General features: G+C 41.9%; 1 protein-coding gene across 1 annotated transcript in view; it reads right to left on the reverse strand.

Annotated features, from left to right (window-relative positions):
• LOC145406039 (uncharacterized) overlaps positions 1 to 19655 on the reverse strand; it is a 56196-nt gene extending 36541 nt beyond the window's left edge. The window contains 9 exon segments of the mRNA XM_080277227.1: positions 1835 to 2064; positions 2379 to 2461; positions 3344 to 3499; positions 5131 to 5321; positions 10162 to 10222; positions 12393 to 12611; positions 16601 to 16828; positions 16831 to 17284; positions 19479 to 19655. Of these exon segments, the coding sequence (XP_080133353.1) occupies positions 1835 to 2064; positions 2379 to 2461; positions 3344 to 3499; positions 5131 to 5321; positions 10162 to 10222; positions 12393 to 12611; positions 16601 to 16828; positions 16831 to 17284; positions 19479 to 19655 (1799 nt within the window).
• Between the last annotated feature and the right edge of the window lie 6333 nt (positions 19656 to 25988).

Here is a 25988-nt window from a genome sequence, read left to right on the forward strand (position 1 = left end):
TTGAGTAATTAGTCTCTGCTCTGTACTGTTGAGAAAGTTTATAAATTCTCGTTCTGAGAGAGTCGGCGAAGCGGACCGGCATAAAGTAATCATTGCTTGATTTAGCAAGACAAATCATTGTCCCTGCTCTTCAGTATCATTGAGAATTATCATTTAATTTTGCATTTATTTTAAAAACCCCGTGACAGGGAGACCGAGGATGAGATGGAAGGATGGAGTGGAGAGGTATATGAGAGAGGAGGGTGTGAGCTGGGAGCAGGGCAATGAAATGGTGGGGGACAGAGAGAAATGGAGGCGATTAGTTTGTGGCCACCCCTTACGGGATTAAGGCATCTGGCAATAGATAGATAGATAGATAGATAGATAGATAGCGTATTTTAACCCAGACAGGCAGGACCTAGCCACCATCTACCACACACAAGGCAATGGTTGCATCACTTCATGTTTGGTCCCTACTTAAGCATAAACACACACTTTCCTCAATAAGGAAATGTGGAAAAATCATACATTGCAATTAGGTGAGCTCCTGGAAGACATTGTGTAGGCAACTGGAAATTCCTTCTGAAAGGCCTAGTGCAGCAGGGGGGTTAATGAGACAGCATTACACTGTGATTCAGCTGGATGCATTGTTCCTTGTTCAGTGTTACATGGATGTCAGGTGAGACAATAAATGGATGCATTGTTCCTTGTCCAGTGTTACATGGATGTCAGGTGAGATAATAAATGGATGCATTGTTCCTTGTCCAGTGTTACATGGATGTCAGGTGAGACAATAAATGGATGAATTGTTCCTTGTCCACTGTTACATGGATGTCAGGTGAGACAAAATTAAAGTCCTGCTTAGCCAGTGGACAAAGGCAATACATCAGGAATGATCTTCCCATAATATTCCCAGACCAAAGTGACACAGATGAAGGATAAATGCGATGGAATCTTCCTTCTTCACCTGCTGTTTGTACCTGGGGATGTGTTTGGCAGTTTACTGTACACTGTACTGTACCTGTACAACCAAGGACAAAAGTTACCTACTATACCACTGCATCTACGTCACAGTTAGAGTATGTCCATTAATTTCCTTCCTGATGTCCTGTATCAGAAAGAACAGTCTATGGGCAGCCTCGCTGAGCTAACTGAGGAAAGTGAAGAAGAGATGAAGAACTGGGCAGACTTTTGTCACAGTTATAAATATGTTAAGATATGACCGAAGTGAATTAGATTAGTTTTATATTTGTGTACAGAGAATAAAATGTACACCTCTAAGTGAGTTACATATATGCAATTGCAGATCAATGGAATGTTGTTTACAAGGCCATCAGCTCTGCCATGTTTGCTGCAGGGAATGTTTTGAGGAACTGAGTTTCCTGAGAGTATTTTTGTTCTGTTCTTCACTGCGGCCAACCCTCACGGTATTAAAACCCCCGTGGCTGGCCTCGTTACTCACACCTGAAGGTAATATTGACAGTAAATTAACAAGACAGACATCAAATACTGGTGCCCAAGTGGTGGCAGTTGAGGTGTGTGGTGTTGTCTACTGGCACAGGGTTGAACTGTGGCATCATAACTTAAGCCAGATGGTGCTAGATGGTAAGCCCTGACCACCAGACACCAGCCATCAGGTGAATAACGCTGACCCAAACAAAGATGAATTACTACCTTTCAAAATGAACAAATAATAATGAACAAAGTTACTTCTCAAATCTTAATGAGAACCTATAATTAACACACCCCAGACATGGGTAGAGGACAGACTGAAAATTGCTCGTCAAAATATCCATCCCACACCCATCACCAGCAGCCAACATGAACCCAGACGGTGCCCTGTCCTCACACTTACCCTCCACTAAGACCCTCGAGGTGACACACGAACCCAAACACTCCCCTGTCCTCACTCCCCTGTCCAGACTCAGACACTTCCCTGCTCTCATTCCCCTGTCCAGACACTCCCCTGTCCTCACTCCCCTGTCCAGACACTTCCCTGTCCTCACACTTAACACCCTCCTCTAAGACCCTGGGAGTGACGATATATAGGGCATCGAAAGTCAGTGCACCCTTAGACTCTGCACACTTATGGGAACAGACTTTGGGTAATTGTCAAGATTTCACTATGATGGTTTACCCTAAAGAATAAGAGAATGGGAATTATAGTACAATATTTATATACAAAACCTCATTTGGGTGTTTTTTTTTTTTATTATGAAGTTATGATTGTTAATGTTCGTATATTATAAAACAAGTATTCAAATTATGGGTCTGAATTGTTATTGAGTATATTTGTATGGATATTTTTCCCTGATGTGACGTCAGTTTTCCAGAGCGCGCCACCAGAGGTGACGAGAGGCCCTGGAAGGCAACAGCTGGGAGAGTAGTGCAGGTCTCACCACAGACAGGATTACCACCGGGAGTGGAGAGTGTCGGCGAAGCAGCTGTGTGTTGACGAGGATATTGTCAGTGTACAGTGCATCTGAAGTGGGATCGGTGCACAGTGGAGTTAATTTCATATTTGTGACTGTGACTTTAAGTATTTTGCCATGTAACTGGTGACTAAAGGGAGCCGTCACACACAGCTTGCCAGCCAGATATATTCTATATGTTTCCCGAGATGGAGTCTCTGTTTGGTGGAGCCTGGACTGCTTCTCTTTAGGTTAGGTTTTTGCACTGATTCGGGTGGGGGATTAATTGTATATAATTAGGTTAAGGAGATATTTGTAATTACATACTTGTACATGCCAAGTAAATGTCGGATATTTCATGCGCATTTTCTATACCTGGGTCTGCAAGCTTTCCTACACTGTCAAACATGAGAGTAATAAAGATAAACACTCCTTACAATACATTTAGTTTATTAGACCAGTGATGCCCTAACACCCTTTATAATTCTTTACAAACCATACAGATCAGCGCTTTATACATCATGACTGGCTGCACTAAAACCACTCCCACAGCTCATACATTGTACCTGAAGGCCTCCCTGACAGAATATCTTAAGTCACACAGTAATACACGGTAGTCTGTGGTAATACAACATGAGAGAGCAACACAGTACAACTAGGTAGATAACACAGTAACCACATAAACATTACTGGACCTACTTCAATAACATCCCCAGACACTAGCAACGAAGAAACACCTACACACTCATTACACACTAGGGCAATACAGCACTTCCATCGCAACACTAGTACTGCTAGTTCCTCCCTCCAGGCATCCACCCATCAGAGGTATCCTTAAATAGAGCTGATCAGGTGTACCCAGTCAGACTACGCTCATTTAAATCACTCAGTCTTCCTCGGCAGGCTTCCCGATCGTACTGGACTAGTGCCGTACATGTCTCATTCGTGTTTGCGGGTCGTGAGGAGGATGTGGACGCCCTCCTTTGGCCTCTGCAGGAAGGGTGAGTTTTCCAGCTTGATATCCTCGTGTCCTGGCGGTATCCTGAGGTCAGCTGCCAGGATCAGCTTGGCCAGGGCTACTTTGGTCTCCATCAGGGCGAACCGCATGGCTGGGGAAGAAATATCGTGTAATTAGGAACTGAAATGCGTCTGTGACAGGACTCCATGGGCTTGAATGATGAATGAGTGTTCCATTTGCCTTCGCTTTCTTTGCTTTCTGGACCCTACCTCGCCCCTTCCTTATGTGGGAAAGAAGTTGATGATAATTCTATCTATCTACCTATTGCCAGACGCCATAATCCCGTAAGGGGTGGCCATTTGACTTTGAGTTATTTGTTTTATGGGGAGGGGCACTAACCCTCCACCAACCCACTTGTTGACACGTAGGGAGCACGTATGGTTTGGTTACATGGTTACCACCCAGCGTTGCAAATGGTTTCTTGGCTTACAGGAAACCATTTGGCTTGTCACTCAATGTAAAGCCACCTGTAAAGGAAAGAAAAGCAATAAAAAGTGACAGGAAAGATGGGAGAAATAGGAAGAGAGGAGGACAGGCACAGAATAAGAATGATAAAGACTAAGGAAGTAATAGGCAGCACTACATCAAGTGAGTGGATGATGGTCGCAACCACCTACCACTAATAATAATGATGGTGATGGTGATGGTGATGATGATGATGATGATGCTAATAATAATAATAATAATAATAATAATAATAATGATATGCCGCTTATGTCAACAATGCAATCAGTATAAGTAAAATGCAAATAAGTAACGAACAAAACAGTGGTAAGCTGTAGCAAGAAAACTAAATCGCCAAGAAAGCTGTGTTAGGGGATCTCAGCTGAGGAGTAGACGGAGGTGTAAATCCAGAGCACGTTTACAATTCCCTTTCCTTCCTTCAAAACAGCCACAATTTTTTTCTGTCTTAAATGGTACATAATTGTCCATTTGTGTATCTCTGTCAGTCAGTCTAGGTGTGAGGGGAAAGGGTAGCGATATGGAGGGGGACAAGGCGACATGGAGACGATTTGTTTGTGGCCACATCACACGGGAGTAAGGCGTCTGGCAATAGATAGATAGATAAAAAGAATATCTTGCCACAACTCAGCATTCAAGATGGAGAGATGGCGATTTTAAGTCAAGTTGAAGTGAAAGGGGTATAGCATTGAGGCAAAGTTGGAGTAAAAAGGACACAGGGAAGCCATGTCCGTGTCCCCATGTCCTATTCTGTCCCCATGTCCTATTCTGACCCCATGTTCTATTCTGCCCCCATGTCCTATTCTGCCCCCATGTCCTATTCTGACCCCATGTCCTATTCTGACCCCATGACCTATTCTGCCCCATGTCCTATTCTGCCCCCATGTCCTATTCTGCCCCCATGTCCTATTCTGACCCCATGTCCTATTCTGCCCCATGTCCCAATCTGACCCCATGTCCTCTTCTGTCCCCTTGTCCCATTCTGACCCCATGTCCCATTCTGTCCCCATGTCCCAACCTGACCCCATGTCCTCTTCTGTCCCCATGTCCTCTTCTGTCCCCATGTCCTATTCTGCCCCCATGTCCTATTCTGCCCCCATGTCCTATTCTGCCCCCATGTCCTATTCTGCCCCATGTCCTATTCTGCCCCATGTCCTATTCTGACCCCATGTCCTATTCTGACCCCATGTCCTATTCTGATGTCCTATTCCGACCCAATGTCCTACTTTGCCCCCATGACCTGACCTCACATGACCTCACCTAGACAGTTCCGTGGCCCCATCCCAAAGGGCATGTGGGTGTAACTCTTGATGTTGACCTTGTTCTCGGGCAGGAAGCGGTCAGGCCGGAAGTGCTCGGGGTCAGGCCAGTAGCGGGGGTCGTGTTGAAGACTCCAGATCGGAAACTGAACCAGGTCACCCTTCTTAACGAGTAAGTTGGTGCCTGGAATGCTGCAGGAAAGGTAAATGAATACACCTGTCTATCTGTCTATCTATCTATCTATCTTTCGGTCTACCAGCAGTAAACACGCCTATCTATCACCTGTCTATGTATCTCTCTATCTATCTATCTATTTTTCTGTCTACCTACAGTTTATACACGCCTATCTATCACCTGTTTATCTGTCTGTCTATCTATCTTTCTGTCTACCTGCAGTATATACACGCCTATCTATCACCTGTCTATCTGTCTATCTATCTATCTTTCTGTCTACCTGCAGTATATACACGCCTATCTATCACCTGTCTATCTGTCTATCTATCTATCTTTCTGTCTACCTACAGTATATACACGCCTATCTATCACCTGTCTATCTGTCTATCTATCTATCTTTCTGTCTACCTACAGTTTATACACGCCTATCTATCACCTGTCTATCTGTCTGTCTGTCTATCAATCTCCCCTTCCTTCAGGTGTAAATTAGTTCCGGGGATGCTGCAGGAAAGGTGAGTGGAAAGGTTTTATCTACATCTCTATTTATCATGTCTATCTGTCTATCTATCTGTCTGTCTAGTACTACTACTACCACTACGACTACAACTACGACCACTACTACTACTACTACTACTACTACAACTCCAACTGCACCACTACTACAACTACTACTACTACTACTACTACTACTACTACTACTACCACTACTACAACTACTACTACTATCACCACTACCACTACTTACTACCACCACTACTACGACCACTACTACTACTACTACAACTACTACTGTCACCACTACTACAACTACTACTACTACTAGTACTACTACAATTACTACTACTACCACCATCACTACTACTACTACTACCACTACTATTACTACCACCACTACCATTACTACTACCACTACTACTACTACTACCACCACTACTACTACTACCACTACTACTACTACTACTACTATTATTACTACTACCACTACTACTACTACTACTACCACTACTACTACTACTACTACCACTACTACTATTACTACCACTACTACTACTACTACTACTACAGCTGTACACCATAATTTTACATACATATAGTTCTGTTCATCATTAAGTTCTCCTCAAGTGTTCATCAAGTGTTCATCTGTTCATCTCTAAGTGGTCCTACCCTGGGGGTAGGGGGGTTTTTCAAGAATACTCCCCCAGTATCCCTGCTTGTCGTAAAAGGCGACTAAAAGGGTTGGCGGAGGGTTAGTGCCCCTCCCCGGAAAACAACTAACTAAAAAAACAAACAAGAAGCCTCGGACAAGGACTGACCAAACGATGACGACCAAGGACCGGACAACGGACTTGGTAATGAGTACATGGAATGTAAGAGGAGCGAATGATGAGGTGAAAGAGAGAGATATTGTCCAGGTGCTTGAGGGTGCGAAAGTGGATGTATGTGGAATAACTGAAACAAAATGGAGAGGAGAAAGTGTGAGAGAATGGGAGTATGGATGGGGTATATGTGCAGGAGTAGGTGAGAATGAGAGGGCGAAGGAAGGAGTATGTATAGTTGTGAGTAAAAGATGGAAGAAGAGCATAAGACAGTATGGATCAGTTGGGTCAAGGATTGTGTGGGTAAAGTTGAAAGTTGGAATACAAATGTGGGCGATTGTGTGTGTGTGTGTGGGCCAACACAAGATCGTGCTAGAAGAGTGAGAGAAGAGTTCTGGACAAATGTAGAAGTGTGCATGGAAAAGTTTGGAAGGAATAAGAGAGTGTTTTTGATTGGTGATATGAATGGTAAAGTTGGGAATGCGAAGGTGGATGGAATAGTTGGTGAGTGGGGTGTGCCTGCTGAGTTAGATGAGAATGGGAGTGCGTTAGTGGACATTTGTGCTGGGAGGGGGTTGGTGGTAGCCAATACCCTCTTCAGGCATAAAATGATCCACAGGTATACATGGCGAGTGATGAGAAGGGTGGGTGGTGAACTGAATGAAAGGAAGGCAATGATTGATTATGTGTGTGTAGATGAAAGGATGCGAAGATGTGTAATGGATGCAAGATTTATAGAGGTTGGGGAAGTGGACTTTCTGACCACTACTTGGTGGTGGCAAGAATCAAGGTCCAATTAGAATGGAGAAATAGAAGATGGGAAAGACGAGAGGAAGGAGTAGTTGCAAGGAGAGTGGAAAGGTTACAAGAGGATGAGAAAAAGGCAGAGTATAAGAGAGAAGTGGAGGAACGATTGTGCAAATATGAATTGGAGCAGATGGGAGATGTGGAAGGTGTGTATAGCATATTTACAGAAGAAATATGTGCAGCATGTGATGTGGTGTGTGGAAGGAAGAGAAGACGGAGGGGGGTACAAGGAACAGCGTGGTGGACTGAAGAGGTGAAACAGGCTGTGGCATAAAAGAAGAAAGCATACAATGAATGGATGAGAAATAGGGGCGTGGAAGAAGTTGAGAGGCGGAAGAGAGAGTTATATGTAGAAAGAAAGAGAGAGGTGAAAAGATTAGTAAGAGAGAGTAAGAAGAGAGTGGATGAGGAATTTGGTAGGAATTTGAGTGTAAAGTGGAGGGACTATAAGAAAATGTTCTGGAAAGAGGTGAAAAGAGTAAGACAGGGTGGAAGTGAAGTTAGCAGGGGAGTGAAAGATAAAAATGGTAGATTACTAGTGGAGAAGGGAGAAAAAGTGAGCAGATGGAGAGAACACTTTAAGGAATTGTTGAACGTAGAGGATGGAAGTAATGCGAGTATAAGTGGCTGGGGAATGGCTGGGAGAAGGAGGGAGGTGAGAAGACAGGAAGAAATCAGTAGGATAGAAGTTGTGGAAGCAATGAAGAAAGTTAAATCGGGGAAAGCCCCAGGAATTGATGGAGCGTGTGGTGAAATGCTGAAGCACTGGGGAGAGATAGTAGTAGAATGGATGTGGAAGATGTGCAGATTGGCCTGGGAGGAAGGTAGAGTCCCGGAGGATTGGAAGTCAGGTATAATTATTCCCTTGTACAAAGGAAAAGGGGAAAAAGAAGTGTGTGGTAATCATAGGGGCATTTGTCTTCTTAGTATAATAGGAAAAGTGTATGGTAGGATACTTATTGACAGAGTTAGAGAAAGAACAGAGAAATTAGTTGGAGAAGAACAGGGAGGCTTTAGGAAGGGAAGAGGTTGTGTAGATCAGATATTCATTCTTACATCTTTAATGGAAAAGTTTCTAGAGAAGGGAAAGAAGTTGTATGCGGCTTTCATGGATTTGGAGAAAGCATATGACAGGGTGGATAGACAAGGATTGTGGAAAGTGTTAAGAATATATGGAGTAGATGGGAAGTTGTTGAATGCTGTGAAGAGTATGTACGATGGTGCGAAGGCTGCAGTGCGTGTGGATGGTGAACTAAGTGAATTTTTCTCTTTGAAAGTTGGGTTGAAACAGGGACGTGTCATGTCTCCATGGTTGTTCAATCTGTACATGGATGGGGTAATAAAAGAGGTACAAGGTAGGGTAGTGGATGTTGGAGTGGCCGTGGTGAGAGAGGATAGTGTTTGGAAACTCCCTGTACTGTTGTTTGCAGATGATACTGTGTTGTTGAGTGAAGACGAAGGGGAGCTGCAAGGCTTGGTGGATGAGTTTGGGAGAGTGTGTAAGAAACGGAATCTGAAGGTGAATGTAGGGAAGAGTAAAGTGATGGTCTTTGAGAGAGGTGAAGTCAGTGAATGTACAGCGAGGTTGGATGGTGAGGAATTGGAAAATGTGAGTACGTTTAAGTACTTGGGTAGTGTGATGAGTAAGGATGGAGGTTTGGAGGGTGAAGTGCTTGAAAGGGTACAGCAGGGAAGAAAGGTTGCTGGTTCATTGAAAGCAGTGATAAGAAACAGGGAAGTGAGCATGGAAGTGAAAAAGTTACTACATGACAGTATTGTGATACCAACTCTAACGTACGGAAGTGAAGCTTGGACGTTGTAGGAAGGACACAAGTCAAGAGTGAGAGCAGTGGAAATGAGTTATTTAAGAGGAGCCTGTGGAGTCACATGGAGAGATAGGCTGACGAATGAGGATATAAAGGAGCGTTGTGGTGTTGATGTGGATGTGATAGGGAGCGTTATGAGGAACACACTGAGGTGGTTTGGCCATGTGGAGAGGATGGAGGGTGAAAGACTGACGAAGAGAGTGTATGTGAGTGAGGTGGAGGGGGGAAGAGGGAGGGGGAGGCCGAGGATGAGATGGAGGGATGGGGTGGAGAGGTATATTAGAGAGGGGGGTGTGAGTTGGGAGCAGGGTAGTGAAATGGCGAGGGACAGGGCGACTTGGAGGCGATTTGTTTGTGGCCACCCCAAACGGGATTGAGGCGTCTGGCAATAGATAGATAGATAGATAGATAGACACTTTGTTTTAAAATGTTCAACAGTTCTCATCCCACACACTGTTCACCATGTACACCTGTTGTTCACCATGTACACCTCTTGTTCACCATGTACACCTCTTGTCCACCATGTACACTTCTTGTTCACCATGTACACCTCTTGTTCACCATGTACACCTTTTGTTCGCCATGTACACCTCTTGTTCACCATGTACACCTCTTGTTCATCATGTACTCCTCTTGTTCACCATGTACACCTCTTGTTCACCATGTGCACCTTCTGTTCATCACGTACACCTCTTGTTCACCATGTACACCTCTTGTTCACCATGTACACCTCTTGTTCATCATGTACACCTCTTCATGTACACCTCTTGTTCATCATGTACACCTCTTCATGTACACCTCTTGTTCATCATGTACACCTCTTGTTCATCATGTACACCTCTTGTTCATCATGTACACCTCTTGTTCACCATGTACACCTTCTGTTCACCATGTACACCTGTGCTCACCTGTAATCTTTAGTACACAGCCGGTCTACAAACAGCGCTGGGGGGTAGAGCCTCAGAGCCTCTGTAAAGGGAAAAGGAAAACCAATGTAATTACCATGAATGCCTTGGTATACTGTCTACCTATCTATCTATCTGTCTTTTTATCTATTTATCTATCTGTCTATTTATTTTATCTATATATCTGTCTATCTATCTATCTATCTATCTCAGCAGTCAACAAGCCAGCTCCAGTATTATCTATACTCCCTGGGATTTTGATTTAGATAAAACTGAATGACTGCCTCGCCAACCACATCAAACGTTGCCCTCTTCACTCCAGACAGGCGTAGATTTCACACACACACACACACACACACACACACACACACACACACACACACACACACACACACACACACAGTTTGAGGAGGATATAATAAATAAAAGTAGTGATCAACCAAAGCTGTTTTACAGCTATATCAGAAGCAAAACCAAAGTAAAAGATATAATACAATCCATTACGGACGAGGGAATCACATATACACAAGAGAAAGATATTTGTGAAGCACTAAATAAGAATTTCCAATTAGTTTTTACAGAAGAAAAAAATTTTGAGAGGAACTATGTGGAACAAGCATGTCCACACATACTACCAGATATACAAATAGCAGAAAAAGTAATACAAGAGGAGTTAAGTAGATTAGACAGAGGAAAAGCAAGTGGTCCTGACGAAATTTCATGTTGGGTGCTACGAGAATGTGCAAAGGAGTTAAGTAAACCATTATTTTTAATTTTCAAGAAATCCTTGAGTCAAGGGAAACTACCTGATATTTGGAAAAAAACAAATATAGTCCCCTTATTCAAGAAAGGAAATAGACAAAATCCTCTCAACTACCGACCAGTATCACTGACCAGTGTTGTAAGCAAGGTATTAGAAAAACTTATAAGAAAAGCTTGGGTAAATCATCTAGAAGAACACAATATGATAACAGAAAGACAGTTTGGTTTCAGAAAAGGAAAATCATGTGTTACTAATCTGTTGAGCTACTATGACAGAGTAACAAACACAATACAGGAAAGGGAAGGATGGGTGGACAGTATCTATTTAGATTTGAAGAAAGCTTTTGACACAGTACCACACCAAAGACTTTTATGGAAGGTGTACCATCAAGGAGGAATTCGAGGCAAACTGTTTTGGTGGATGCAAGACTTTCTCATAAAAAGAGAAATGAGGACAGTACTAAGAGGAAACTACTCATCATAGAAAGAAGTGACTAGTGGAGTACCACAGGGCTCCGTGCTGGCACCAATCATGTTTTTAGTGTACATAAATGATATAAACAGTAACACTGGAAATGAGAGTTATCTGAATATGTTTGCAGGTGATGCAAAAATACAAAGGAGAATTACTAACACAGACTCTTGTAAAGAGCTACAAGAAGAATTAAATAAACTTCATGAATGGAGTAGTACATGGCAAATGGAATTCAATGTCGACAAGTGTCATGTAATCAAGTTTGGTAAAAGTGGAAAAAGACCTGATTGGGATTATACGTTAGGAAATAAAACCCTATACACATCAGAAAGAAAGACCTAGGTGTGATTATCAATAACAGACTATCTCCGGCTGACCACATCAGCGAGAAGGTACGGAACATGTATACACTGCTTGCAAATATGAGAATAGCATTCACATACATAAATGAAGACATGCTAAGAAGGATAATAACATCATTCATTAGATCAACCCTGGAATATGCATCAATAGTCTGGGGTCCTCATCTCAAAAAGCATATAGACAAGATTGAAAAAGTTCAAAGGGCCGCTACAAGATGGATACCAAGCTTAAGGGACCTAAGCTACGAAGAAAGACTAAATAAACTGAATCTACCAACACTACAGGAGAGAAGGAAAAGAGGTGACATGATAATGCTATATAAGTGCATATCAGGAAAGGAGAAAATAGACATAAATGATTACTTAACATATGGAGAAGCATCAGCAAGAGGACACTGCAAAAAACTGCATAAGAAGAGAGGTGATAAAGACGTAAGGAAATTCAGTTTCCCAAACAGAGCAATTGATCAATGGAATGCACTACCGAATGAAATAGTGTGTGCCAAAACAATTCACAAATTTAAGGATATGTACAATAAATATGATCTAAGACACGGGACAGTACGAGCTTGACTCATTCCTGTAAAGATACAATTAGGTAAGAACAATTAGGTAAGAACAGTTGTAATACACACCCATAACACAGGCCTCGAGGAACTTGGCCTCCATGACCCCCTGGTAGGTCAGCTCGCCTTCCTCCTTCACCAGCTGCTCAAGTTCCTGACGAAGGCGCTGCTGGGGCTCGGGGTTCTTGGCAAGGAGGTGTGAGCAGAAGGACACAGCGGAAGCGGTGGTGTCGTAGCCAGCCACCAGGAACAGGATGCACTGCGCCACCAGCACTTTGTCGTTGAGGACTGGCGGTGGACGAGATCAAAATATAACCCAATTTGGAGTGAATTACTTAATATAATCCAAAAATAATCACATTTTGAATGAATTACTTAATATAGTCTTAAAATCAATCTTGAGGGATAAAATTTACAGGATGCACTGCGCCACCAGCACTTTGTCGGTGAGGACTGACAGTAGGCGAGATCAAAATATATTCCAATTTTGAATCAATTAATTTACATAATCCTAAAGCCAGTCTGAGGGATGAAATTTAGCAAAGCATTATTTCGGAATCTTGCTAAAATTTATCCCCAAACTGACTTTCGGAAAATCCTAAGATCAAAATAGTTTAACTGGTATTTTTTCTGGTATATCTCTCAGTGTTACCACTTTTCAGTACACTTACACCTCCCAATACACAATACTTGCACATTCCTCTCACACTTACACACGCCTTTCTTACCCACCTATGCTTAAACAGACTGTACACCTGTGAAGATATTTAACTGAACCTAATCTGATCTGGATAGACTTGTAGGTGGATATGAACTGACCAAACTTACCCCAGACCACCTTAAATGAACCCAAAATTGCTGAAGTGAACGTGATCATAACCTAAATGAACCTAAAATGCTGAAGTGAACGTGATCAGAACCTTTTCACATCCAGTGTGGTTCAGATAGTCCCAAACTCACCTGCCTTTGCGTAAAGAAATATAACAGTACTTGACCTCACATGACCTCACACGCACGACCTGACATTGAACTGGCTTGGTATGAACTGATATCAAGTGAGAAAATGAAGGTGAACTGGCTTGCAGGGTTTATTTGGGCTAATTTGCTGCTAATGAGGTACTAATCACATACAAAACTTATTGTTTTGACTGCTGTGTTTCTGGTGGTGATGCTGGCTGATGGTCGCTGAGGCTGACCTGACTAATTCAGTGTTTATTGTTTACGAATATGAGTTATAACCAGATAACCATGTAGTGCCACACATTTGATATTCATGTATGTGTTTAGTAATCCTGTATTTTTTTAAGTTAGATAGGGTGTAACCTGAATATTAGTTTATAAGTTCCTACCCTAAGTAGTAATTCATATGTTAATGATTAATGTAGGCTTAACTATTTTTACATGTATGTATCTCTGTATTTATGCAGTGGGTGATGTAATTGTCGATGTTGAGCTATGGGAATTCCCCATCTGGCCGAGTAATGAATAACAGATCCGCGCAACTTTTCTTGTCGTTGTTGGGCGCCGAGTTTAAACCTTAAACAGAGTAATGATGAATATACAATTCTTTCCGTAACCTAGTTGTGAAATGTTTGCTAATGAAGCTGCTAGAACACAAGTATGTAAGATTAGCAGTCCAAAAGGCCTAAATAATGTCATTTGTGAGGATTTAAAGTCCCGTTTATCTTGGCCGTCACTAGATGGCATGAGCTGCTTTCAGATTCAAACTGAAATAGTAATAGAATCAGTATCTAAATTAAGTAAGGAATAAATCCCAAATTTTCCCCAATTCAATCAAAAGACCTGGCGCCATGGGTACACTGCTAAATAAATAGTAAAGAGAATTAAAACCCACCATATCACAAAAACACAATCTCATTTGAGCTAGCAGTGGCGTCCTTTGGTGCCCGACAGGCCCCACTTGCTGCCCAGACATCGTGTGTAACAGACGTTCGTTTAGGTGAGTCGTCCACATTTCTTCTTCCTCCCCCTCTTTTTCTTTGTTTAATCCTTACTTATTATGGACTATGTGAAGTAATATTGTTGAGAGTTTAACGTAGAGTGACTCGCTGCTCAGACATCGTGTATAACAGACGTTCGTTTAGTCCCCAGACACTGGCGGCGACGTCAAAGTGTGCACGAGGCCTCCTAGTGGTGTTGCCCGTAGACTTACACATTTACACTACCCACGAGTTATTTTACAAACCGAAAGTAGTTGATATGTTATTAATGATCCTATCAAGTGAACTTCTTTTTTTGTAGATAAGGAATAGAAATATATAAGTGATATGATCTGTAATGGAAAGGAAAAAAATTCAAATTCATTAACTGTTCTCTTTCTTTAAAAATTAATTTAGTAGAAAAAATAATCAGGAGCGTGGACGGGAACTTGGTGATTGTGAGCAATAATGTGATATTTGAGTTGTACCTCGAGGCTAAACAAGCCCGAGTGATTGGGTGTTCCTGGTGATTGTATTTCTTTTTTTTTTTAATTATTCCTCGAGGCTAGACAAGCCCGAGAGGTTATGTATTTCTAGTGACTATATAACATTGTTGATGATGAACTGTAAATAATACTGACTTGATGTGGGAACCGAGAAAATTATATGAGGAGAATACCTTATATGGGTGAAAGATGAACACAAATAATCATTCTTATCGGTTCGAGGCTATGCCAGCCCGAACAGACAATTCATGCCTGTAAAAAAAGTGTCCCTGTCTTGAGGCCATTGTTGAGCCCAAGAGTAACGGCCAAAAAAGAAAGTAAAGTACAACGACTCCATACCTCGCGTGTATCAAATTGTTTCGTCTGGTAATAATGTTAGAGGAATGATCACCCAAAAGCCTTAGTAACCTTTACAATCTTCTCTCATACTAAAAAGGGTCATGTAACAAAAAATGTTTTGTGGAAATTAACAGAATTATTAAAGTAGAGTAAAGTATATATCATTTTCTTTTCTTTATTAGTATATCTAATCAAGGAAATTATGTCCTCAAGCCAAATTCACTCCCCTTCCAATTCGATTCCTTCCCTGAGGGAACGACAACCACCTGGGGTACCGACAAAATCTAATCTCGGCCAAAAACTACAAACGCTACCACAATTCATTCTTTTCATAAATATTTACCATCCACTATACTAAGTCGAGTACCACTTGTATATCCATGGGTGAGTTGATCAATACCCTCAACAGGTAAGAAAATACATACCCCCTATCATCATTACACTGGTGTCAGCCAGTGGCATAAAAATTCTTAGCATCACACTGGTGAATACCGGTGGGATAACATTCTTACCATTACACTGGTGGGATAAAGCTTCAGGTTTTACAACCAGAAAACTATATTGTCAAGCCAAAACAAAATAGTGCAGACTTGTAAAGGTTTACCGAACGCAAACATGAGACTTTGTAATTCACACTAACTGGCTGTGCACGCTTCGTCTGTTTAGGTAGTACTCAGCCATTCTTTACTGTAGGAACCATTTCGTGAACTAATCAAACTAATTACAAAAGTATCATGCACCATACCTGATAATACAGCTTGGTAGAAATACTGAAAAGTATAATAGAAGTAGACAGAGTATCTCATGTCTGTTTTCGTCTCGTCGTAAATTAACCATCTCTGTAGAAGCGGTGAAATCTTTTAAAACAACAACAACAAAAATATTAAATGCTCATTTTTTTTCTTTACTCGATGATTTTTTATCAATAAATTAAAATTCTCATCGCACACACCAAATGGTCCTTCATATTCTACAGTTTTCTTTGAACAAGGTTACAATAATATGATGAAGGGGCATGCGAAGGGGTGCTAGGAGACTCCCCACGAATTTCAGTACTACGTTGTTATTATCCTCCCTCTTTCGCAGGGGAACACTCTCCCTTTCGTGCATTAAGATTACCAAAATATATGGATGGGGCAAGGTGAACGCCTGCCCGCAGTTTAAGACAACAGCCGTTAGTAGCTGTTGGCTGCTTGAGGGCCATTAAGAGAGGTATTCAGAGTTATCAAGTCCCAGTCTTCCTCAGACTAAGAAACACAATCGTCAAATCTACAATCCAGGTCCTCATTTCTGTATTAATTAGGAATAGGACAGGATAAAACAGATCTTGCCCAAAGATCACAGAACTGGTCCTGGAACCAAATCCCAGGACCTCACTTTCATGGTCCTAGTGCACTCCTGATTACATCGCATGCACCGCAGATGAAACTGTTACAGATATGGTATAACAGAAAGACCGACAGTGTAGTAATAAAAGGCAAAGGTTAATCACCGTGCTTAGGGGAGGCAGTGGTGGTGTCAGTGTCTTCAGCCTGAGCCTCCAGTACAAGGTCAAGGAAGTCCCCCCTCTTTTTGCCAGCTCGGCGGGCCCTGATGGTCTCCTCCGCTACACTCCGGAAGAACTCAATCTCATCTAAGTCCTCCTTGAAGCCCAAAGCGTTGAACAGTCGCGGGAGTTGCATCATCATGAGAAACCTCACTATCGTTCGTGGATTAACAACAAAAAGGTTTCTGCTTTTTGAGCAAAAAGAGGTTTTTCTTGTGTGAGAGAGTTGCACTCGATACCAAAAGCACAAGATGCGATAGTATCCATGGTGAACCGTCCAGCTTTGTCCTTCATGTTAACAGACGGATTCTTTTGTGCATCTTTCAGGCAGGAAGATACAAATGTGTCAGCAAGTCCGCACATGAGTGGGAACATCCTTTTCATCTTCCCACTGGTGAATGTTGGGGACAGGACAGCACGTAAGTCCTTCCATTCCTGATCCTTCTTATTTCCCAGCATCTGACTCGAGTAGCTGTCGGGTTGGTTCGAACCAAAGGGCCGCCTGTTCACGAAATGATCAAAGTCTTTTACGTATATGTTTTTGAGTATATCCGGGTCACACACAGTCAGCACGGGAGTGAAGCCCTCATACAGGCCAAAGTAGGGACTGTTCTTGTAGGTGTGGTACATCTGAAATGAAGTAAACTGTGATAGTTTCAGCCCCAGTAAAGTATGATAGTTACTTAAGTACACAAAAGTATTTATATAACATCCCATACACCAGAAGCTTCCCTGGAATGAGGAAAAAAAATCTTGATCAATCTTTCTGAAAATAAGTAGCTGTGATAAGTAACTTCCCTTTTACCCTCCACCTTACAGAGTCAGAGGAGGTGTTGTTATCACTGGGATCAGTAGGTGTCCGGCTGTAGACATGGGTGGCAGGGTGGCTGGCCGGGCGTAGAATTTTCGTTTCCGGGCCAGAACTCAGAAAGTATTCAGTATAGAGTCATGAAATTTTACATAGTTATGTGTCTTATAGTGAACTGGTGCCTTTTGATGGGTAGATTGCTGTGTCCTAAGCGGGTTTTTTAAAAAAATAATTAAAAAAAAAAAAATTCTAGAGATTTCAATGCTACCTGCACAAGGAATCTGAAGGGCCCAGATTATGTGTCCTCAAGGCATTCTCCCTACGTCCACCTTTGAATGATAAGAGTGGGGGGGGGCATTATGTGCTTGGTTAGGTGTGCAGGGAAGTGGGGGGAGTATGTGTTTTGTCAGATGGAGGGTTGCAACAGCGTAGAGTTACCTGTGTTAAGACTAACTGTTTCTCATGAAGCTAAGATCTTTTCCTGCAGCTGATTATCACTTGTAAGCAAATTCTTAACATAGGCACGATAGAATATGCATTTGGTGGTAGTTATAGGTAAAAAGATTGTACTGAAAGAACTTGACAGGAGAGAGGTGCTGTCAGTGGGAGCAGACAGGATACAGAAGAGATATTATGGAATAAGTGAACCCTACATAGATTTTGCAAACCTTGTCTTACACACTTTTCTCAACTCTAAAGTGGTAGACAGCTGGGAAATCAAGGAAGTTTGGTGATTCTAAGTGCTGTGGAAGAGGTAGCTAGCTGGTGTGCACTGTGAAAGAGGTAGCCAGCTGGTATGTACTGTGAAAGAGGTAGCCAGCTGGTGTGTACTGTGAAAGAGGTAGCCAGCTGGTATGTACTGTGAAAGAGGTGGCCAGCTGGTATGTACTGTGAAAGAGGTAGCCAGCTGGTATGTACTGTGAAAGAGGTAGCCAGCTGGTATGTACTGTGAGAGAGGTAGCCAGCTGGTATGTACTGTGAAAGAGGTAGCCAGCTGGTATGTACTATGAAAGAGGTAGCTAGCTGGTAAATCTAGGACGTTTGGTGGTTCAGATATGTGCAGTGAAAGAAATATATGATGATAGCAGGGAAACATGTCAGCTCAACGAAACACAAAGTAATGGATTCAGTCATCATTCTTCTATCTATCTATCTATTGCCAGACACCTTAATCGCGTAAGGAGTGGCCACAATCAAATCGCCTCCATGTCGCCCTGTCCCTCGTCATTTCACTGCCCTGCTCCCAGCTCGCACACCCCTTCTCTCATATACCTCTCCATTCCATCCCTACATCTCATCCCTGGCCTCCCCCTCCCTCTGCCCCCCCCTCCACCTCACTCACATACACTCTCCACGTCAGTCTCTCGCTTTCCATCCTCTTCACATGGCCAAAGCACCTCAGTGTGTTTCTCCTAACGTTTCCTATCACATCCACATCCACACCACAACGCTCCTTCACTTCCTCATTTGTCAGTCTGTCTCTCCATGTAACTCCACATGCACCTCACTTACATACACTCTCCTTGTCAGTCTCTCGCTCTCCATCCTCTCCACATGGCCAAACCACCTCAGTGTGTTTCTCCTAACGCTTCCTATTACATCCACATCCACACCACAACGATCCTTCACTTCCTCATTTGTCAATCTGTCTCTTAACATTGACTTATGACTGTCTTTACTTTATAATAGAAAGGTTGTAATATTGGCCAGTCCTTTAGGTCCTCCTTGTGAGTGTGTGTGTGTGTGTGTGTGTGTGTGTGTGTGTGGAGAAAAAGAAAGCTTGTATGGACATGATGGTGTGCAGGTTAACTCAGTACCGGTACTGTTAATGATACACAGTTTGAGTTTATAATAATCACACACACACACACACACACACACACACACATATTGGGAGAGAAATCAAGTGTTTGTAGAAGTTAAAATCTCACACACACACACACACACACACACACACACACACACACACACTGGACAGCTATCAAGTGTTTGTAGGAATCAAAATATCTCTCTCACTTTATCAAGGACGAGCCAGCGTTTATTGAAGGGTGACATGGTCTGGTGGAGGTGGCCGAGGAGGGGGACGGCGGGGGGGGATGGGACGCCTCTCCTTGCCCAGTAGCTGTGACGCCATTTTGAGTATAACCACAGCGTCACCACCACCGTCACCAGCAACATCCACGTCACCAACATCCTGATCCTTTTACCTGAGGAAGAAGAAGAAGGAGTGAATTAAATGGCTGTGGAATACGTGAAGTTTCTGACACACACACAGAGACACACACACACACAGGAGACACCAAGGAGTGCAGACGTGGGCCGACAGCGCTCCATACCGAGCCAGCACGGCCAGTGGCATTACCTAAATTAGTATCTTTATATGAGTCAAGCTCTGTACCAGGTTAGACTAAATGATTTTTCATTATTAAAAAAAGAATATGAAAAAGTTTAAACAAGACTTGTTCAAACAGAAAAGAGAACCGAGTAGCGAAAGAATGCGCTCAGTCAGCTGATGTTTGTTTAGGCTACAACTGCCCCAGGGAATGTAAGTACTCTGTGCTTTTAGTATTGGAAAATGGCCACATACTTTAGTAAAGCATATTTGGAAAAGAAAAGGGATAAAGGTAGAAAGCAGGATGATGATTTCTACCAAGAACTGGTTGAAGTGGAGACTCACAATAGACTGGTTGAGCATGTACACAAACTAGAGATGGCTTTCCAGAATGAAATTGATGAAATAAAGAAGTAGATGCACTTGCAAAAGGAAGAAATAAGAAAACTAGGAAGGGAGGTCAACAAGAAAGACACAACCATCAGTGAACTAATAGTGGAAGTGAGCACACTTAGGAGGAAAATGAGTGAAATGGCAAGTACAGTAGTCAACCACGAGAGTATTATGGAAGAGTTCAAAAATGATACAGAGACAATTAGGCAAGGAAGCAGTCTGATAGACCAGAGCAGTGATATTGAGGAGAAGATAAGACAGGTGAATGAAGCTGTGCAAAGCTACAAAAATGATGTGGAAACCACGTATGCTGAAATGGTGAAAGTAAAGAAAGACTTAGAAACAAGGGTGGAGGAAAAAAAGCAATAAACAGGAGGTGAAAAGAATAATCCAAAACAATCCAAAGTTAGTCAGATATTCAGTAGATATCAAGAAATCTATAGTAATCACTGGTATAGAAGAGGAAGAAGTAAAAAAACAAGATTACAAGAGACAAAAACGAGATGGCAAATGTAATGAGCTTACTGAAAGAAGTATCAGAGGAAATCTGTAGTAAAGACATAGAGGAACACAAAAGGTTAGGGAAATACGAGAAAAGCAAGACAAGACCTCTAAAGGTAACTTTCCAGAGTGTAAACACTGTGGAGGAGATACTAAAAAATGCAAAGAATCTTATGGAAAAAGAGGAATTCAAAAATGTATGGATAAAAAGATGCCTAACACAAGAGGAACTGGAATTACTGAAAGAGAAGAGGGAGGAAACAAAAACAAAAAATGAGGGAAGATCAGAAGAGAAGAACACATTTTCTTATTTACTAGGCAAGAAAATGATACTGACAGTTTAACATATCAACCTCCACTCGGCAAAAACGGCCATGCAGTACTAAATTGCAACTTCAGGATAGCATATGACATAGTTAACAGCAATGAAAGTTAGAAAAAGAGCCTATAAGGGAAATTATCAAGACCTAAAGAAGTATTTCTTAGAAGTTGATTGGGAAAATGAGCTTAGAGGACAAGATTTAAATGCTGTATATAAAAAATTCTGTGAATTTTATGAAATAGGAGTCCAGAAGTACATCCCACAGCACAAAGAAGCAGATAAGAAAATACAGAAATGGTTCAATACAGAATGTAAAAAATCAAAAGAAGAGATTTGTTGTAGAGTAGATACAGAAGCCACAAAAGTGAAAGGGCATATAATAATTACAAACAGGCAAGAAACGATTATACAAGAATAAGGAGGGAAGCCCAAAAACAGTTTGAGCAGTATATAACAAATAAAAGTAGTGATCAACCGAAGCTATTTTACAGCTACATCAGAAGCAAAACCAAAGTAAAAGATATAATACAATCCATTACGGACGAGGGAATCACCTATACACAAGAGAAAGATATTTGTGAAGCACTAAATAAGTATTTCCAATCAGTTTTTACAGAAGAAAAAAATTTTGAGAGGAACTATGTGGAACATGCATGTCCACACATACTACCAGATATACAAATATCAGAAAAAGTAATACAGGAGGAGTTAAGTAAATTAGACAGAGGAAAAGCAAATGGTTCTGATGAAATTTCATGTTGGGTGCTACGAGAATGTGCAAAGGAGTAAACCATTATTTTTAATCTTTAAGAAATCCTTGACTCAAGGTAAACTACCTGATATTTGGAAGAAAGCAAATATTGTCCCCTTATTCAAGAAAGGGAATAGACAAAATCCACTCAACTACCGACCAGTATCACTGACCAGTGTTGTAAGCAAGGTATTAGAAAAGCTTATAAGAAAAGCTTGGGTAAATCATCTAGAAGAACACAATATGATAACAGAAAGACAGTTTGGTTTCAGAAAAGGAAAATCATGTGTTACTAATCTGTTGAGCTACTATTACAGAGTAACAGACACAATACAGGAAAGAGACGGATGGGTGGACAGTATCTATTTAGATTTCAAGAAAGCATTTGACACAGTACCACACCAAAGACTTTTATGGAAACTGTACCATCAAGGAGGAATTCGAGGCAAACTGTTTTGTTGGATGCAAGATTTTCTCATAAAAAGAGAAATGAGAACAGTACTAAGAGGAAACTACTCATCATGGAAAGAAGTGACTAGTGGAGAACCACAGGGCTCAGTGCTGGCACCAATCATGTTTTTAGTGTATATAAATGATATAAACAGTAACACTGGAAATGAAACCTATCTAAATATATTTGCAGATGATGCAAAAATACAAAGGAGAATTACTAACACAGACTCTTGTAAAGAGCTACAAGAAGAATTAAATAAACTTCATGAATGGAGTCATACATGGCAAATGGAATTCAATGTGGACAAGTGTCATGTAATCAAGTTTGGTAAAAGTGGAAAAAGACCTGATTGGGATTATACGTTAGGAAATAAAACCCTACACACATCAGAAAGAGAGAAGGACCTTGCTGTGATTATCAATAACAGACTATCTCCGGCTGACCACATCAGTGAGAAGGTACGGAGCATGTATACACTGCTTGCAAATATGAGAATAGCATTCACATATATACATGAAGACATGCTAGGAAAGATAATAACATCATTCATTAGACGAACCCTGGAGTATGCATCAGTAGTCTGGAGTCCTCATCTCAAAAAACACATAGACAAGACTGAAAAAGTTCAAAGGGCCGGTACAAGATGGATACCAAGCTTAAGGGATCTAAGCTATGAAGGAAGAATAAATAAACTGAATCTACCAACACTACAGGAGAGAAGGAAAAGAGGTGACATGATAATGCTATATAAATGCATATCAGGGAAGGAGAAAATAGACATAAATGAATATATAACCTATGGGGATGCATCAGCAAGAGGACACTGCAAAAACTGCATAAGAAGAGAAGTGATAAAGACGTGAGGAAATTCAGTTTCCCAAACAGAGCAATTGATCAGTGGAATGCACTACCGAATGAAATAGTGTGTGCCAAAACAATTCACAAATTTAAGGATATGTACGATAAATATGGTTTAAGACACGGGACAGTACGAGCTTGACTCATTCCTGTAAAGATACAATTAGGTAAGAACACACACACACACACACACACACACACACACACATTTACACATACACAAAAACACACACATATATACATCTATCTATCTATCTACAGTATATACATACATATACATATACACACACATACATATACATACACACACACACACACACACACACACACACACATATACATCTATCTATCTATCTACAGTATATACATACATATACATATACACACACATACATATACATACACACACACACACACACACACACACACACACAGCCACTGAATTTACATGCCACTAGCTGAAGAATCTAAAGGTGAATGTCATAAAGATACACAGCAGTTTCCTATACATGGGTTGTCACGTCCAATTCATCTTTGATCTTTGGCATGCTTCAGAGGACAGGGTAACAGTGGAATACGCTTGATCAAGAGTGTTTGGAATTGATAAAACACATGATTATTATTAGAAAAAACAGCGCTTATTGGTGACACGACTCTCCCTTCTAGTTCCTGTCTCCCAATATTGATAGCTGAATGAGTGTGAGAGGGAGAGACTGACGAGGAGAGTGTATGTGAGTGAGGTGGATGAGGGGAGAGGAATGGGGAGGTTAAGGCTGAGATGGAGGGATGGAGTGGAGAGGATGGAGAGCGAGAGACTAACGAGGAGAGTGTATGGGAGTGAGGTGGATGGGAGGAGAGGGAAGGGGAGGCCAAGGATGAGATGGAGGGATGGAATGGAGAGATATACAAGAGAGGGGTGTGTGTGAGCTGGGAGCAGGGCGATGAAATGGCGGAGGACAGGTCGATATGGAGGCGATTTGTTTGTGGCCGCCCCTTACAGAATGAAGGCGTCTTTCTTTTTTTTTTAAGTGGTTCCATCTCGCAGCAGCGCAGTCTGGTGTGGCTCGCTTCTCTCACGAAATAGACCCAAGAATTTCAGTTCTGTGTTGAGTCGATGGATGTGCGTTCTGTAATTTCTGATCGCTGTGTTGATAGTTCCACCTTTGTGCTTTCCTGTTGGTGTTTCTGAGCCCCTTCCCTCCATGTAGGGGGGCTGGGGCTTAAGACGATGCTGTAGTCATGATGAAGGAGGCATAAATGGTGTCGCTGAGTCATGGTGGTTCAGCAGTCACGAGCGGTCATAACATTGTATCAGATTACAAGTTACACGCACATCATGTCAGTAGCAGGTGACATTCATACTAACGGTGATGTGGGTCTGTAAGTAGCCCTGTTAGTACTGCTAGAGGTTGTACTTACGCCCTGTTAGGACTGCTAGAGGTTGTACTTACGCCCTGTTAGTACTGCTCGAGGTTGTACTTGCGCTGAGAGCCAGAGGGGGAGGTGGGCACTGTCGCTGCGGGAGTGAGAGAGGCACTGACACGACACGAGAGGTTGGCACTGACGACTTTATTGGCCTGTGTCCTTGACTGGGTGTTGGGGAGTGCCAGGGGGAGTGCCAAGGTGGAAGAGGAAGGAGGAGGAGGGAGAGAGAATGATAGTGGAGGGGAAGAGGAAAAAAGGATGAGATTGGAGGGGAGGGGATGGGTGTGGTGGAGGGAGGGGTGTGGTGGTGGGGGAGGGGGGTAGTACAGATTACAAAGCTCCTCTCACAGTGACTATTACATGTACTTATCACGCCTCAAATCTTTACATTAAAATTACAAGTGTCATGCTTTCAATTCGGAGTTACAAGATATTTTTGTAGTTTTTTGTGTGATTGATGAAAAAGACCTTTTGTAGTAATAATAATAATGATGATAATAATAATAATAATAATGATAATAATAATAATAATAATAATAATAATGATAATAATAATAATGATGATAATAAGAAGCTCACCATCCACTCACTCGATGTAGTGCTGCTCTCGGGTGTCTGCCCTTTCCTCTCCTCCATTCTTCTTTCCTTCCATCCCCTTCTGTCTTTCTTTCCTTCATTCTTTCCTCTTCCTTTTGCCTACGGGTGACTTTCCACTCCCTCTTCTGTCTTTCTTTCCTTCATTCTTTCCTCTTCCTTCTGCCTGTGGGTGACTCTACACTGAGTGACAAGCCAAATGGTTTCCTGTACACTAGGAAATCATTTACTACGCTGGGTGGTAACCATATAACCAACTTTTGGCGCCTGGTGGTTTAGTGGGTAATTAAGGCGCTCCAATCGGATTGAGCCGGTGAAGGTTTATATCCAAGGGGTGGTTGGGGTTTACTGCTTACGTAATGCCACTCAGGGATGAGTGAGGCTGGTCACTCTCATCTTAAATGCCAGGACCAACTTGCCTAGCCCCGGGCTCCTACGCTTCTCATGGGGCAATGTAGGATTGGATGATGAATGAATGAATGATAATAGTAATAATAATAATAATAATAATCGTCATCATCATCATCATCATCATCATCATTATCCAATCCAACGTTACCCAGTGAGGAGAGTAGGAGCCCGAGGCTAGTCAAATTGGTCCTGACATTTAAAATGAGGGTGACCAGCCTCACTTATCCCTGAGTGGCATTACGTGAGCAATAAACCCCAACCACCCCTTGGATATAAACCTTCACCGGCTCAATCCGACTGGAGCGCCTTAATTACCCATTAAACCACCAGGCGCCATAATTTGGTTATACGGTTACCACCCAACGTAGTAAATGGTTTCCGATTTCGACCAAACTTGTGTCAGTGATGCAGTATGAAGGGACGATGGAGTGATGAGGTCAGCAAGGTCAAGGGGTCAAAGGTCAAGGTCATATGGGGTCGATTTT

This window comes from Coenobita brevimanus, chromosome 69, assembly GCF_032717465.1.
Source record: "Coenobita brevimanus isolate Jiangsu-jjx chromosome 69, ASM3271746v2, whole genome shotgun sequence".
Classification (NCBI taxonomy): Eukaryota; Metazoa; Arthropoda; class Malacostraca; order Decapoda; family Coenobitidae; genus Coenobita; species Coenobita brevimanus.